The 16,927-nt window shown below is 40.8% G+C and overlaps 1 protein-coding gene across 1 annotated transcript in view; it reads left to right on the forward strand.

Moving 5' to 3' along the window:
* The window catches only part of LOC121276309 (ubiquitin-conjugating enzyme E2 E1), an 87,565-nt gene extending 75,000 nt beyond the window's left edge, over positions 1-12,565 (forward strand). Inside the window, exons 3-5 of the mRNA XM_041184574.1 lie at positions 4,833-4,965; positions 9,499-9,646; positions 11,084-12,565. Of these exons, the coding sequence (XP_041040508.1) occupies positions 4,833-4,965; positions 9,499-9,646; positions 11,084-11,181 (379 nt within the window). The 3' untranslated portion in view covers positions 11,182-12,565. The remainder of the gene's footprint in view (positions 1-4,832; positions 4,966-9,498; positions 9,647-11,083) is intronic.
* The last annotated feature ends 4,362 nt before the right edge of the window (positions 12,566-16,927 follow it).

Raw genomic sequence — 16,927 nt, forward strand, 5'->3', positions numbered from 1 at the left:
GCTAATGGTATTGGCTTAGTGTATTTTTCAATAGATTAACAAATGAGCAGTACACTTATATTTTCAAATTGGATAATCACAGAAGTATAGGTAATCAATGGTGAACCTAATCAACAAGAACTTGTATTTATATAGTGCTGCGAATGTAGCAAAACTTCCAAAGATACTTACCAAGAGCATTATCAATAAAAAATTTACACTGAACTACAGAGGGAGATATCAGGACAGACGATCAAAAGCTTGGTCAAGGAAGTAGATTTTAAGGAGCATCAAGGAGGAAAGAGAGGTGAAGAAGTTTAAAAAGCGAATTCCAGAGCTTGGGGCCAAGACAGCTGAAAGCACAAATGCTGATGGTGGAACAGTTTTAAAATCGGGCATGCGCAAGATGCCAGAATTGGAGGAATGCAGGGATCTTGAAGACTTAAGAGAGCTGGAGGAAGTTAGAGGTATGGAGTGATTTGAAAACAATGATGATATTAAACTCGAGGCATCGTCGAATCACGAACCAGTATAGATCAGCAAGCACAGGTGATAAGTGAACAGGACTCTTGAGTTAAGGTGCAGACAGCAGAATTTTGGATATATTCAAGTTTATGTAAGATGGGGGACCAGGGAGAGCATTGGAATATTCATGCCTAGAGGTATCAAAGGCATAGATGAGGGTATCAAGAGCAGATGAGCTGAGGCAGGGTGGGCGTTGGGCGATGTTGTGGTGGTGTAAGTGGGCAGTCTTGATGATGGGACAGAGAGGTGAACAGAAGTTCATTTCTAAGTCGAACGCAACGTCAAGATTGCATACGGTCTGGTTCAGCTTCAGGCAGTTGTGAGGGAGAGGGATGCAAATGGTGACTGGGGAATGGAGTTTATGGCAGGGCCCAAAGACAATACCTGCTCATCCAATACTGGATGTCAGACAAGCAGAATTGATCTGCATTCATAAGAATTCAACAAGAGCATTAAAGAGTTGTACCATTTTAAAAACTAAAACTGCTTCTTGTTTTATAAACATTTGAACCAAATGATGCTCAGTTTTTATTTAAGCTGTAAATATTTGAAGTCTACAGCCTAATAGAGTAATTGTCAGATTAGGTTTAATCCTATCCATTGAATCACTGGTGGTGGTTTGATTTGTGTTTTTTGGCAATTGGTCTATTATTATAGAAGTTGCATTTTATTTAAATTACTTTCAAATTCCAAGAAGTAAAAAGATTAATGCACACCTAAAGAAGTTATGATTTTTTAATAAACCAATGTGTATATGGCAGTGGAAAGATAGAGCACTAACTCCAGATTCTGAAAAGTAGTATTTTTGCATCTGTGATTTCTCTTGCACTGTCTATTTGCTGACCTACGACATCAGGAAATGCACATGCTAAGTGATACAGTAGTTGTCTAATTAGATTTTATCCTCTCCATTTGATCACTGCAGGTGATTTGACTAAATTCTGTTTGAGGCAGCAGGGTTTTGGACAGGGCCATGTATGTGTACACTCTGGGGGCTAATTTGCACTAGTATTGATGGAAGATTGAGAGGTGGAATGAGAGAAAGGAAATGGGAAGGGGAACATACATAATAGAATTTGTAAGTGTTGTTTGATTGTACTTGCATCTTGCATCATTTCCCTGTGCAAATTACTAATCGGAATTGTAATCTAATTAGGATTTGCTTCAATTAGTCATTTTGTTCAGTGTCAACAGTGGTAATGATTTCGCCCCAAATGTTTGATTTCCCTGTTCATTTTGAGTTTCAAAGCATGGAGGAAAATGTTATATTTGTGGAAAATATATAGTGAGGGTTCAGTTCAAACTTGAAGAGCGACAAGCTCGCAAGCAGGTTATAGAGGGTGAAAGATGGATGTATGCACGTTAAGTGGCTGTAATCTGTCTATTTGATCAAATTGGGGCCTGGGGACCCAAAAGGGTCCATCATGAGTGGTTTGGAACTGAAGGGGTCACGAGGTTCTGTCCAGCTGGGGCAAGCATACTGCATGTCAAGCCCTTACTCAAGAATTCTGTGTTCCATGTCTCGTTATATTTTCTGTAATTGTTCACTTAGTAACATAGTATAGATATAACAATGTTAAAAGCAGCCATTGGTCTCACCGTCTAAAGGTGTTGACAAGCAGGCATTGTAAACATAATCAGTTGATTACAATGAGGCTGGATCCAAAATAATGTGACAGTCCCACAAAAGAATGTCAATTATTACCAGATTTGGTTAGAATTACAACAACAGGAAGAAAAGTCATGAATTACTCAAGATTGCAGTTCCACCCATTCCTTCACCTGAGGAAGGTTTGATCCCAAAACCCTTGTTGATCAAGAAGCAGAACCCTATTGAAAAATAGGAAAAGTTTAAAAAAATTAATGGGGGCACCCCCTCCACTGAGCCAACATAAGGCTGGCCCCCATCCCCTGAGCAAGATTTCTTTCTCCATCCCAACTCCATTACCCCTCACAAGTTACCCCCTATCCTGCTTCTCTTCCCTTTTACTCGAATCTTTGCCTAACTGCAATGCAACACCACATTATTCCCTTCCATCCCCCCCTCAACTCAACCAGGTCAGCTGTTCCATGCCTCCTATCCTTGCTGATTTGAATTCTACTTCTTTTAGCATTGCAATCCTCTCATTTCCCCTTTTTCACTGCCTCTGCCCTCCCATATTGGCTCCATTATCCTCCATCCTCCAACCTTGCCTGACCATAAACATTGAAATTAGACTTGACTGTGTCTGTGTAACATCACTAAGACTGATCAGTATACGAATAAAATGATAGCACTGTTTTTCTTCAGGTAGCAGCAAGAAAAGATGGGGGTCCCTGGGAGTGTTTTGGAAAATTCACAGTGCACTTCAAAATGAACCTATTGCAAAATGTAATCAGAACTTAGCCTGTAACTTTTTTTTTCCAATCTTCAGATAGATTTTTCCTCCAATAAAATGCTTAAGCTTTCCTGTTGTTCACATCTTCTGTTATAGTTGCAAGCCATCATTAATGCAGTTTTAAATAGATACTTCAGTTTCTCAGGAATGTATAGAGCAGAAAATTGAAATGTCAAGAATGCAGGCTAAAATGGAAATTATTTTCATGCTTCTCTTGTGTACTTTGGGCAAATGTAAACTGGAAGGTTCCAAAACAAACTTGCGTTCTGGAGAAAAGAAAATCCATGCTTAGTTTTAAAAAGAAAAGGAATTGATGGTTGTCAAAGCCAGACATTCAAGTAATGAGGTCAAAGTCTAGCGTGGTGAAACTGCAACCAAGTCGATGTCTGGTCTTCAAGGGAAAACATGGAGGTCATTTTTTTTAAATGCTCAGAATACTGGAAATTTGAATTACAAACAGAAAGTGCTTACAGCTACATAACTGGCCAGTCTGCATGTGCAAACGGGAAAACCCTTTTCTGTCCGCCACCAACCCCCCCCCCCCCCCAACATGTGCAAACGGGAAAACCCTTTTCTTTCCGCCACCAACCCCCCCGTCCCCAGAAGATAACTTACCTCCTGTTTATGTCCAGCTTTTTATTTTTTTTATGTAATTCATTGATATTTAATGTTATTTTCTTGAATCATTGGCTAAGCACCCTGTGAACTGCATAAGTCAGACTATCTCTACATTTTCCAGAAGCTTTTAGCCATTGACTTTATGAATAAAACACCTGTGTAGAGACTTGGATTACTTTTAAAAATTGGATGTTGTGGAGGGACACTTCAGGATCTTTCTGGAAGAATAAGTTGAGATGGGCTGGGCATCCATAGTGATCTTGTGAAGAAGGCAAGGGTGTGTTGGAAAAGTGTTCAGAGAAGAATGGCAAAGGTGAATCTTTTGATTAAGTTGTGAAGAGACACAAGAATTCAACGTCCTAATTTTGGAAAAAAGATTAGGAAAGAATTTTGGTCTCCATCGGCCAGTCGCTCAATTTTCAGCTCGCACACCATGGTGCTAAAACCATATGATTCTAATTATGGAGCCCCTCAGACTTCAGGCATAGCTTGATTATTGTAATTATCTGTACAACAAGCAACTAAATAAGAATTGCAATGTATGCTGTTGAGTTGCTTTGTTTGCTCAATTTCACTATTCTGACAACTTTATATATGTTTTTGTTTTTGTGTACCAGTTTTTCTTCTGTGCTTTCACAGACCCACCATCCATTTTGGAGTAGGGATCCAGAGTCCAAAAGCAGATTTTAAACAATTTTAGATCTATGTGATCTAATGATACATGCCATCATGTCAAGACTTTGCTATGATTCTCCAGCACCAGATGAAGCATGACTGCTTGATATTTTGGTGGTTCTGAGATCCCAGTCATGTCCTGACTCATCAGTTTTAATCTAAGGTTTAGAATGCTCATTAGTGAGGATAATGTAGGATGCTTAATTTATATGATTACAGAATGGGAAGCTGTAATACAAAATACAATTAATAGATCAATCCCTCCGGACCAGTAACTTCATCTCATTAACGACTTTTAAAGAAAAAGCTGCATGAATATCTGGTTAAGAACATCATTGAAGATTAATGAGACACGTATAGACTTAGATGATCAATTTTTTTGTGAATGACGTTGTCCTTTCATTCTGGGAATATAAAAATGCAATTTGTAGAGTTGGTCATTAAGTCTAGAAGTATACTGGATTGCCTTGAGAGGAAGAAACTTTAGATCTTCATATGCTCAAGTCATAATGAATTGAGTGACTCCTGTTTATGCAAAATAAAAATAACCAATGGTATCTTGTTAATGCATGTTATAACTACCTCTGTATGTTTGTAATTTATCTTGAATATTAATAATCTTTTTTATTACAATTTCCTTTTAACAACACTTTTCAGTGCTGGACCAAAAGGCGATAATGTTTATGAATGGAGGTCAACGATCCTGGGGCCCCCTGGGTCAGTTTATGAAGGTGGTGTGTTCTTCCTTGACATCGTATTTTCAGCAGAATATCCTTTTAAACCACCCAAGGTAGGGGGACTTTTTTCATACAGTGCTTCATATTTTTGAGTTCTGTTTATAATTTAACGATGCTATTAGTTTATTTATAACTTGTTGCCATCATAGTTTAAAGTTGACCTGTGCTTGTTTCTGAAAGCTGTAGGAACTATAGTGCTATAGGAACCACTTCTCGTTGAGTGTTTTAGATATGATTCATAAGTGTTGAGATTTTGCTAGTGCCAGCTTGGAACAGCATATGCCACTGCTGACTGGGTGATACAGATGAACTTAAAGAGTATATATAGAAGGCACCAGCAATGGGGCTGCTTACCTCGGTTTCTTTTACCAAGAGAGGACTCTGCTCTCCTCCAAGGCAACTAGTATAGGAATAAGGTTTTAGTGTGTTATTGGTAGTAGCATTCCTGGATTTCTCAGTGCTTTGCTTCAGAATACTTTGTAGTGTTAAAAATTGGATGTAGTGTTCACTCTTGATATTTGAGGGCTCTGTCTAACTTCTCTCCTTCCTTCACATCCACAATTACTCTACATATTTGGCATTTATTATAGCTCTGAATAGCAATCCTCCCTTCTTCAAAGAATATTAGATTAAAGTCAACTTTTATTTTTAGGAAGAATGGAAATTTTTCTTTGTCAAGACTGCTTGTTTATTTTTTTGTTTTATTGTAACAGGCACGTTGCATCATGTGAAAAGAATGACTAATGACCAGCACTAAAGTTAAAAATCATACAGTCATTACGGCACAGAGGAGGTCATTCAACCCATCGAGTCCATGTCAGCTCTCTGTAGAGCAATCCACTTAGTCCCGTTCTCCCATACTATCCCCATAGCCCTGCAAGTTTATTTCTCCCAACTGTCCATCCAATTTTCTTTTGAAATATTTGATAGTCTGCGCTTCCAACACCCTCATGGGTTGCGAGTTCTAGGCTATTACCACTTGCTGGAAAAAAAAAAGTTCTTCCTCACATCCCCCCCCGACCACCACCAACCCCCCCCCCCGCCTCCCACCCGCCCGCCGTAGTTCCTGCCCAAAATCCTAGAACAGTGTCTCAGTCCTTGTACCATCAGCTAATGGGAATGGTTTTTCTTTGTCTACCTTATCTAAACCTGTCATAATCTTGTACCTCCATCAAATTTCCCCTTGAGCTCCTTTTGCTCCCAGGAGGACAGCCCCAGCTTCTCCAGTTTAACTTCAAGCTAAAATCCCTCATCTCTGGAACCCTTCTGGCAAATCTCAAAGACCCCTCACATCCTTCCTAAAGTGTGATGACCAGAACTGGATGCAATACTCTAATGTGGTCTAACCAGAGCTTTATAAAAGTTCACCATAACTTCCCTGCTTTTGTATGAAGCCCAGGATCCAATATGCCTTTCTAATTATTCTCGCAACATGTCCTGCTGCCATCAAAGATCTAAGCACCTGAATCTGCAGGTCCCTGCACACTCTTCAGAGCTATGCCATTAAGTCTATATTGCCTCTGCCAAAATGTATCACCTCCCACTTATCTATACTAAATTCCATCTGCCACTAGTCTGCCCATTCTATTAGCTTATTTATGTCCTGTTGCAAGCCAATTGGTATTATCCCAAACTTTGCAAAGGTTGGTATCTTGATAAAATTTCAAAATTTACCTCTGTTTTCCAATATCCAAGTATCATTAATTTGGAATAGGGGTTTAAAAGGTTTAAACCTTTTAAGACTCACTAGTTCAATTAATCCACTAATTAATCTCACTAATTCACTAATCCTTTGACTAAATTCCTGTAGTTACAACTACATGAAAAAGGAACTGTGATAAAATGAAGTTTCCACAGTTCAGTAATTTTCTTGTTTTTCCTTTGCTGCTTCCCCCTCCTGTCATGAAGACATTTGCTCACCAAGGTATGATTCAGTATATACTGGGCATTCTTCCCTGTCACGACCAACTGGTCATTGACCATGTGGAAGTCTTAAGTAGTGAATGCCCCAAAACTCATTGATTCTGAGAGGACATCACAGCCAAACCTGATACATTTTTCTTTCACTTTTCAACAAGTTGGAGAAGTGAAAACTCTGGCTAAGTTTTTTTTTTCTTGCTCACGTTTGTTTCTGTCCCGTCCCCTCCCCCAACCCCGGCTCACCCATCAAAAGGCACAAGATCAATTTTATTATTTGTACTAATGTGCTGGCTAACTAACATCAGTTGACATGGCATAGATTGTAGGTGGAGTTTACAACATTCACGATCTCTATGACATAGTGTTGCTTCAGATGAACTCTTCACCCACTAGGCCATTGTGTGAGCTTATTTAGAGGTTTGGAAAATTTTCACTTTTAATCAAAATCTTGCCTTATGTGCACAGTTACTGTTCAAGATATTATTCTACCCTCCAAAGTCCCCCCAGATGTTGTTGTTTTCTACTCCATTTAACGGGACTGTATTTGGAGACTGAGAGGATATAATGTAATTGAAAAATATCCCATGCTCTACTTTGGTAGTTGATATTACACTGCCACTACTAATATGTAAATGTTGACACATGAAATTATATTGATTGTATACAGTGTTGTGTTTTGATTGCATTTGCTTTTTGCTGTATCTGACTGATGTATGGATATAGTTCTAAATGGTTCTGAATTGCTGCCATGAAGGATTGCACTGAAGCCTGTACAAGGGTAATAACAAAATGTTTGACATGTACTTTGCACTTTGAAAAAACATCAGTAAAGACTGAAATGGCTTTTGGATGTAAATTGGATTGGTGTTGTGTGAGGAATTAAATCTTGCATTTGATTTGGTCTCTGAAAATGAAAAACTCTGCAGCTAATAAAAGTGTAGAGCTGCTGGTAAACGGAGCGGCTTTTTGAGAGTTTCTGACACCTCCTGGCTTGAATCATTTGTTGTAACTTAACGTGAGCTCAACTTCAGCTGGTCTTGCAACTCTGTTGCTGAGCAGATGGAGGCTGTTCACCATGATTTGGCCTGGAAGCTGTAGTTGCTTTCTGCAGATGTATGGACACTTGTCATCAGGCATTCAGTAGTTTCATTGCTGTTTCTGGCAGTTTTGTGAAAACTTGGTGTAGGTGAGAATACATTGCTGGGCTATAAAATTATATTATAGAGAAAACTAAACAGTAAAATTCATATTTTAAATTAAAAATCTGAGCTTTATTTTCCTACGTTTGCAACTTTTTTCAAACGTTTGAACGACACTTTTAATATCACATCTATTTTCTGACTAAAATTGAGTGAATGTTGGAGCACAAGTGACGAGATACTGTCCAATATGGAAGTAATGAAAAAGCAATGTGGTTACTATTGTTTTATTGATTTATTGATGCATGTGTTCTAAAGTTTCATTGGTTCCTCCCCCTGCTCCACTTCCCCATCACGAAAATCAAACAGGGTGTTTCTAACAATTGAAACCTGATTGTGATGCTTAAAATGGTTTAAAGCTTATCACTGCTATAAAGCCCATTTTTATTTTTTATGAAATTACTCTGATTTGAACATGTTCTGAAGATTATGGGCTCAGCAAGTTTTTTTTAAAAAGTACACTAGGATCAGAATAAATATCCTAGTATCAAATTTAATTCACAATTTGAAACAAGGCACTAAATTTAAACACTGCGCTTGAGGGAACAGCATATGATGTCAGTCTCAGTAAATGGGATCTTCATTATAATGCTGCCTAGGATTGACTGTTTCCCAAGTGCTATTGTAATAAGGGTGTAGTGCATCTTTGTTCAGTATTGATGGAATTTTGGAGTGTAGCCATGTTTGTGTAAATTGCCTGGGGTATTTCACCATTTTGGGAGTTACAAAATTAAGATGCTGGAAACCAAAACTGGGCTTTCCTAAATGTCTGAACAACTTAAAAGGTTGATTCACATTGTTCCATTTCCATCTTGTGCTATTCATGTCTGGCTTCTGTAATGAACAAATAGCGAGGGTGATGTCAAAGCCTCATTGCACCACTTGAATGCATTATAATCTGTCAATTATAAAATAACTTGAAATTTTTTAAATGCATGTTATTGTAACTTTGGAAAATAAGAGAGAGGCTTAGTGGCTATTGTGATCATGAAAGGGAAATAGGACTGACATCCCCAAAACAGAAACTGTAGTGACATTTCAATTTAGTGTTTAAGAGTGCTGCGTTATTTTTGAAGGGTGTTAATGGGTTGTTATGTATAACAGCACATTTTGTAGTGTAATTTCCCATGTCGGATCACAGGCTGTCAGAATAGCTCTATGCATGATCAAATCATAAATGATCATTAGCTGTGTTTAATAGGGTTGCTTTTGATTTGTGACTGTGATCATTTCACAATACAATGGAAAATATTGATATGTCCACTAACGAGGAAATTATGAAGTGTGAATTCCTTTGTCACTTAGCTACTGTCAATTCAGTTATTTATAATCTATGGCACATATACCTACTGTTTTACTGTTCTTTGCTTGAGTATGCTTCTGATCTATATTATTGGGAGCATGTTAAATGGAGCAGGTTTTCTCATTTTTCAACTATGTAAGTTAATTTTTAACTAAAATTGACAGGTGACTTTCCGAACAAGGATCTATCATTGCAATATCAACAGTCAAGGAGTGATCTGTCTGGATATTCTGAAGGATAACTGGAGCCCAGCACTGACCATCTCCAAGGTTCTTCTGTCAATTTGTTCTCTTCTAACAGATTGCAATCCTGGTAAGAAGACTTATAGTCTATAATCTCATCTGACTTGATCAGTTCCAATTATAGCCTTGTCATGAGTGGTTGTGGGTTATTCCATAATGGGGTGGCCGATCCGGAGGCGGCAGCACGCAAGGACAATAGATGCTGGGCATCTGGAGGAAAGCCCATTTGGTCGATCAGAGTTACTTCTTCCATGTAGCATACACAGTCAGTTCTACCAGACTCTATCACACTTATTGATTTCTTGAGGGGAAGTTTTTAATTTCTTAATCTTAAAGTTAATCAAGAAAAAATGGAAGCATATCGTTCTGTTTATGCTTTTGTGAATACTGAACAATAGACTATCAGAGCAGCTGAGTGGGACAGTGTGCTCCAGTGTTTGTGTGCGAAGGGTGCTATTATACAGGTTCATAACTGATTTTCTGTACAGTGAATTCTCATTCTTTGCTAAAGAGCAGGTATGGGTAGAAAAGGAGAGTTGAAAACTCCTGGTTTATTCAAGGCATAGCATTGCCAGATATCTGAGAAACAGATCTCTTTTGAGTCTTGATGGGAGGAGGGGATGGTGGGTGGTGGTGCTTGTACTAGAGGGAGACTCCAGAAAGGAAAAGAAAATGGTTAAAATGTACTGCAACAAAATAAGGATTGAGTTCATGAAAGTATCTGATTAGCAAGTTGTAAAAATTATTTTATCACATTGACATATCTGCTTAGAATTTATAGCTTATTTAAAATGTTGACAATTTTCATTAAGTGAGTCTTAAACGTAAATATTAAAAGCTCAGCGATAGAATATACTATACTTGTGGAATGTTATGCCCTTTATTTAATTTACACAATCACATTTAGCTAATGTAAATTTACCATCTCTGCTGAGAAAGCTGTGAGAGCACTGCAATGGACTCAGTATCCTTTGGCAAAGAAGGAGAATATCACTCGAAATTTCTGCCCTGTGTTCCTTCACAGTGCTATCTGTGAATGTGTATTGCTGTGGACATTTAACTCTTTTGGAGTTAAACAATTAAACTAAATTAACAAAAATGAGGGATAAAACCAGCACAGCCCCTAAGTCAGGTCAGCTGTAAAACCAAGGACAAAATTTAAAGGAAACTTACAAACATTAAACCAAAATGTGATTAAAGGGGTCGGTAAAACACCCCAGTCCCCGCGGTGCCCATTGGGCACCTGTGGACATTCAATGAGGACACAACTGAACCTTGTGATTAGTCACACAATTAAATAGGTCACTAGCAATCAAATGTGAGGCCAGTAAATGAAGTATGGTCACATGTTCATTGCCAGTTATGTAAAGTTGCACAGCTGCAAGCTGCTACTTCAGGGCTGGAATGTGGCAAGACAGATGGGAACGAGGAAAAAGAAGTTGGAATGTTATAACTCATATCTTATTCTGCGGTAAACTGGTAATCAATGCTTTCTGTTTCATTGCAGCGGACCCTTTGGTTGGGAGCATAGCCACGCAGTATATGACTAACAGGGCTGAACATGACAGAATAGCAAGACAGTGGACCAAGAAATACGCCACATAAACTGGATGGTTACCAGTCCTACCGACATTTGTCTCTGATGGAAATGAGCTGCTTCTTGTTGAATTGAAAAGGGGAATGGGTTGGGGTGAAGGGGAGGGGAGGGGAATGGGACAAGCATTCCTATAACAGGTTTTAAATGCAACAGTCTTTTATTTGCATAAGTCTAGTCAGAACTCTTGATGAGCTTTGTTATTGTAGCTTGAACAATAAACTATTGATATCTGACAGTAGATAGGAAATTCACATGGAAAAGGTTGAAGATTATGAATGATGGGTCATGCATGGCCCAGATTTGTTACTGAAATATTAAGTGATACCTCTTTGCTGGTTTAAGTTTTAGTTGTCTGTGTTCACTGTGTACGGTCAAAGTTTGAAAATGCTTGTAATGCCAGTCAAACTTGCAGGGGTTGAAACTGTTGAAAAATGTAAGGGAAAGCCATGTTAGAGACTTCCAGCATTTTTTAAAACCCGAGTAGAATGATGACCAGATACAACAGGACTGTCTTTATTCAGGGAATAAGGAATGAATTGGCAGAATATTTGTAATTACAGGGAACAGGTTTTATTTTGCAGGGAGTGTGGGAGTGAAGTCCAAAATCCTTTTAAGTAACTGTTTTGCCTTATTTGAATTTAGAGTCTCAATTCAATGTATTTTGTGGGTTATGTAATAGGGCAGTTTTTTTTTACTTTAATATTATACAGCATTAGGTCCTGCTTAAAATTTACAAAATGATCAAACGTGTAAACTTAAAACAAATTGATTGAGGGCTTTAAGCCCCTGATTGTTTCAAATTCTACATTACCTGTATCAAAACACAGTTGTGTCAGTGGTCATGCTTTAGTCAGATGAGAGTATTGTATTAAAATATCTATGGCTGCTTTTTTGATGCAGAGAATTCGCAAAAAGAAAAAAACTGCATCTTAATTTTGATGTTTTGTTATAACTTTAGACAATATTAGAACTTGAGGATGAACTGTTTGAAATACTTTTAAGTTCTATCAGTTATTGTTAAGACTTCATTGGCCCCTTTCCTATTACAAATTCAAAGAATGTTGATCTCTACCAAAGTTGTACAGCCACTGGTCTGTAACCACTGTAATTGCTACAGTTTTCTTTGGAAAGTTAAATTTAAAATGTCAGTTTGTCGGAAATCACACATTGTAATTAAAAACACTGATCATGAAACTTTATTTAATGAGCAATAGTTGAAAAATCACAATAGTTTTTACTTAATTTTGGTTTGTCAGCTGTTTGTGGCAATGGAGGGGATGTATAGCTTTTGTACAAAGCAGTGTGGGGTTCCTGCTATCACAGGATGTTTTTGTATGACTGTGTGCATTAAGTTGACAAAGATCAAAACAGTAAACAATTGAGCTTCTGCGACTTTTAGTTGTATAAGTAAAGGATTGGTGCGTTTTTGTATTGGTTCGAAATAACTTTTCACACTTTAATATTAATGTGCATATCCCAAAGCTGATTAAGATTTATGGATTCAGGTTTGGAAGTGAGCATTGAGGTGTATGCTGACACGATTAATGCAGCTCAATGTAAATGTGTAGAGGGCAGCTAACTGACCAACAAATCGGTGTCCCCACCCCAATTCTCTCCCAGACTATGGGCAGAATCATCTGTGCCCACTGGCGTCAGGAGTGTTCGGTGGCGTGAGCGGACAATATGGCGAGAAGGCAGTGATCCCTGCCATCAGATTTTAGAAAACTCATTGTGATACGTCAGCATATCATTATAAGGCCAGCCTGTCAGACTCATCCCACCGCTCTTTCTTCTCTCCCACCTCCCCCCCCCCACCAACTACCCACGTCAATGGGGAGAAACACCGGTGTCCTGACAGGTGTGACGTGCAGAAGCCGGGCCTTAGCCATCAGGGCCTTGCTCACATCATGGACATCCAAGGAGCAGAATATGCTGGAGCCCCACAACAATGACACACTGGCAGAACGGCCATGGCATGCTGGGTGGATTCTCATGGACTTGGCTTTGGATAGTCACTGTTGACACTCTCAACAGATGATGGTCGAGGGGGTGGGAGAGGTGGGATCGACTGGGAGAAGAAAGTGTCAGGGGTTGAGGTTGGGAAGGGGCCTGGGGAATGAAGGTGTCGGGGAAAGTTGGGAGAGGGAGGAGAGACTACTGGGAAAGGAGGGGTAACAGGGGAGAAGACAGCAACTAGGGAGGTAGATGTAAGGGAAGGAGTGCAGGGTGGGAGGAAGGAGTGTGGAGGTGGGAGGGAGTCTGCAGGGGAGGAAGGAATCGGGAAGGGGGAAGCCGTAAGGGTAATTGAGGGAGTCAGGAAGGGGGTAGGCTGGAGGAAGGAGTCAGGAAGGGGGAGGGACTAAGTGGGGAGGGTGGAGTCCAGGGTGGTGGGAAGCGGTTCTGGGTTTTGGTGGGGGGGATGGGGAGAGAAAGAGGTTGAGGGGTGGGGGGGTGATGTGCAGGTGAACGTGCACTGGAGGGGTCTGATAGGCTCATGTTTTCCTCCTGGGAAGCAAATTGAGGATGGATGCGGTGTGAAGGGATGATGAGAATGACTGAGGGCAGAGTGAGGCGGTAGAATGAGAAGGTGAGGGTTCAATGGTAGCGATAGGCGGGACGGCGAGGGTGGTTGGTGGTGACATGGAGGCAGACATGGACCCCAGGGGTGGGAAGGAGGAGGTTGGGGAGGTGAATGTGGATGGGGGTGGGATTTTCAGGAAGGAAGGGAAAATGCACGTTCACCTGAATGTTGCCGAAGGAAAAGTGTTGTGCCTGGTGGGTCACGAGGGAAAGTGGAAGGGGATGGGGGGTGTCAACTGTGATGGGGGGAATGGAAAAGACAGGGGAGCTGACGAAAATGTGAATCCAGACTATGCTGTTCAAATCGAAAGTGAAGAAACAGTCGTGGTGGGCGAGATCTGGTGCTGCATGTGAGTGTAATCAGTGGCTGGGTGGAGATGCAGGTCAGCTCAGATGAACAACTGAAAGCAAACCCCAGCAGGTAGCATGCAAAATGCCCAGGACATTGAGGTGACAGTGATACGTGAAGAATTCACATATGTGAGCGCTTGCACGAGACTCCGGAAGGCCCTGCCACACACGCTTTACCCTCAAATCACCTGTGGGCCAGCTGCTCCCCCTATGGTGACAGAGGATAAGGGTGAGGAACTCACAGGCAAAGGGAGCTTTGAGGGAGAGGACAGCCTCTCAGATTCTTCAGTGAATGACCGGGGGTGTCCAGTTGCCGCTTCTCCTCCCTTCGGATGCTCGAGGGCCCCAGCCTGACTCATTTTCCTGCTTTCTGCTGACTCTCCATGATGAGTTGGAAGGTCGAATCCAGAGGTTCATCATCTGACTCGAGCCTCTGAGCTGCCTCTTCTCCGGCAATCCTCCGGGTGCTGGGGAGCTTGGCTGAAGCCGCCAGCTCCTGCTGCGGACACATGTCCGTGCGGTGACCACTGGATTGTGAACCCAAGCCTGCTCTAAATCTAGGTCCTCCAAGGCGAGTGTGTCTGCACTGGTGGAGGGTCTGGGTAAGCGCCGTGACAGGTCTCCCAGGCTGCTTGTTTCTAGCTCTTTAATGGAGGAGGTGTCAACTTGGTGGAGGTAAGGACATGGATGGAGCTGAGGGATTGGTGTCGATTGCTTGGCAGAGCTTCCTGGGAACCAAAGTAGAGATCATAGTGCATTGCAGCAGAGTCGAAAGCAGGAGAGAAAGCACTCGCAGTCACGTTGAGAGAGGTATGTTGTGCAAGGTGGGTGTTCGCCGTTGACCTCACCATCGCCACAGGCAGAGTCCACATCCTCACCAGTTAGCGTGATGGCATGCCAGTCTGGGATCTCTCCCTGTTGATGTGAACATGCTTGTCCTGTATGAAAACAGATGCGGAGTGAGAGAGCAGGACATATGGCACTGCATGGAATATTTGTGTGGTGAGCGGAGCCCTGGACAGGGTGAGGATGCGAGCTTGAGAGGGTACCAGCCTGATGGAGATGTGAGGATGTGTGCGTGAATTAGTGGTGTTGTCCCTTGAGGTACGAGATCCCTGTAGATGTGTGATGATTTTGAGTGAGTGTTGAGAGTGATGAGAAGAGTTACCCTGGCAGAACATATGAGATCATTCATCATGTAGTGGCGCTGGGTGGCTTTCCTCTTTTGCAGGTCATTGGCGCTGACCACCACTGTCACTGCCTGCCATGCTGGATTGGTGATGCCGCTGTCAGGCCTCCACGGCGTTCAAAAGGCGTTCCAGTGACACATCATTAAACCTGGGGCTGCAGTCTTTTTACCTCTTGTGGACATCTCCCCTGTAGTAGCCAAGGGCTGGAAGCACTGAGATGTGTGCACGCAGCTAGACTTTAAATATGGCACCTAGCGTAATGAAGCGGCAAGGTGATGGCATGGCAGGCGAATGAAAACCTGCTCACCACGGAAACGGTGTGTTTCCTGGAAATGCATAACTAATGTGTTGGGTTTGGGACGATACGCTGTGAAAAGCCGCCATTGCAGCCGGCAGATAAAACATCGTTTTACCTGCCTGCTACCGTACTTAGTGCAAATCTGGGACGATTCTGCCTTATGATTTTAGAATTGCTTGTCAAGTTGAATTGTATGTTTTCCAGTCACTGCTGCTCCAACAGTCTAGCCTTAATGTATAAATGCAGCAACTGGTGGAGCATCATGCCATACAAATCAGAAAATTATAAGTTCAATTCAAATTGGTGCTCAGGAGGCCTTAATACCTCATGAGGCAGGTGACGGGTAAGAAGAAAACCAGCCAGGGTCCAGCACCTGCTTGCTATCTTGTAATCCCTGCTAGAAAGTGCATGTCTGTGGCTTTGGGTATGATCAGATTTGGTTTCAGCTGTGGTAGTTTTAACATTTATATGAGGTATTACTAACTGCTGACACAGTTGGAACCATGTCCACAATGACACAAAGTTTATTAAATTCTTCGGAGATTCATTCAGAAGTTCAAGCTTCCAACCATCACACATAACCCTTCCATAGAAAGAGAAATAAACAAATGTACGCTGCTTATGTTTACAGAAATATAAATAAGCTGTATCAGGGCAATAAGATTTGACCCCTCAAGTTATAGGCAGTCACCAGATGGGTCATGACTTTAAACTTTTTTTAATCATAAATGTGCTTTGACTGAACCCTTTTAATACCTTAATATTTTAAATGCACATTATGCAATTAATGGATTTTTTCATTGCTTTGGAATTGGAAAAATCAACATGAGTATGTTTATCTCCACACTGAGAGTAAGTCTAAGCTTACTTGCCCATCTATGTAATTTTTTATATACATAAGTTTATATTATTAATATCTCAGGAACCCAAAGCCAGACTTGCTGGAGCTGCCCTATTACCTCTCTTGAATACTTTCATTGTCTATACCAGCTGAAGATCACCCAGGTTCTGAAATGATTCCCAAGTGATTCTCTGAGAGCTGTTGTCTGCCTGGAGCTATTTGGAATCTCACAAAATGAAACCAGACGAAACCAAGCAGAAAATGAAAGTCCAACCTCAAGCATAGAGTGGAAATAATTAGAATCCCTGGCTGCAGAAAAGATGTATTTGGTTTTATTGTTTTTAATATCTGAAAACTGTTATAGAAGAAATGGCGTTTAGAACGTTGGAGCTCTCACAGATGTTCCCTTTCAGACCCTGTTTTTCTATTCAGTTGACATTAATTTTCAGGATTTTTATTTGCTTCTGCAGATTTTGCTCCTAATTTGGAATATT

The sequence above is a fragment of the Carcharodon carcharias genome, chromosome 3 (genome assembly GCF_017639515.1).
Source record: "Carcharodon carcharias isolate sCarCar2 chromosome 3, sCarCar2.pri, whole genome shotgun sequence".
In the NCBI taxonomy this organism is placed as follows: domain Eukaryota; kingdom Metazoa; phylum Chordata; class Chondrichthyes; order Lamniformes; family Lamnidae; genus Carcharodon; species Carcharodon carcharias.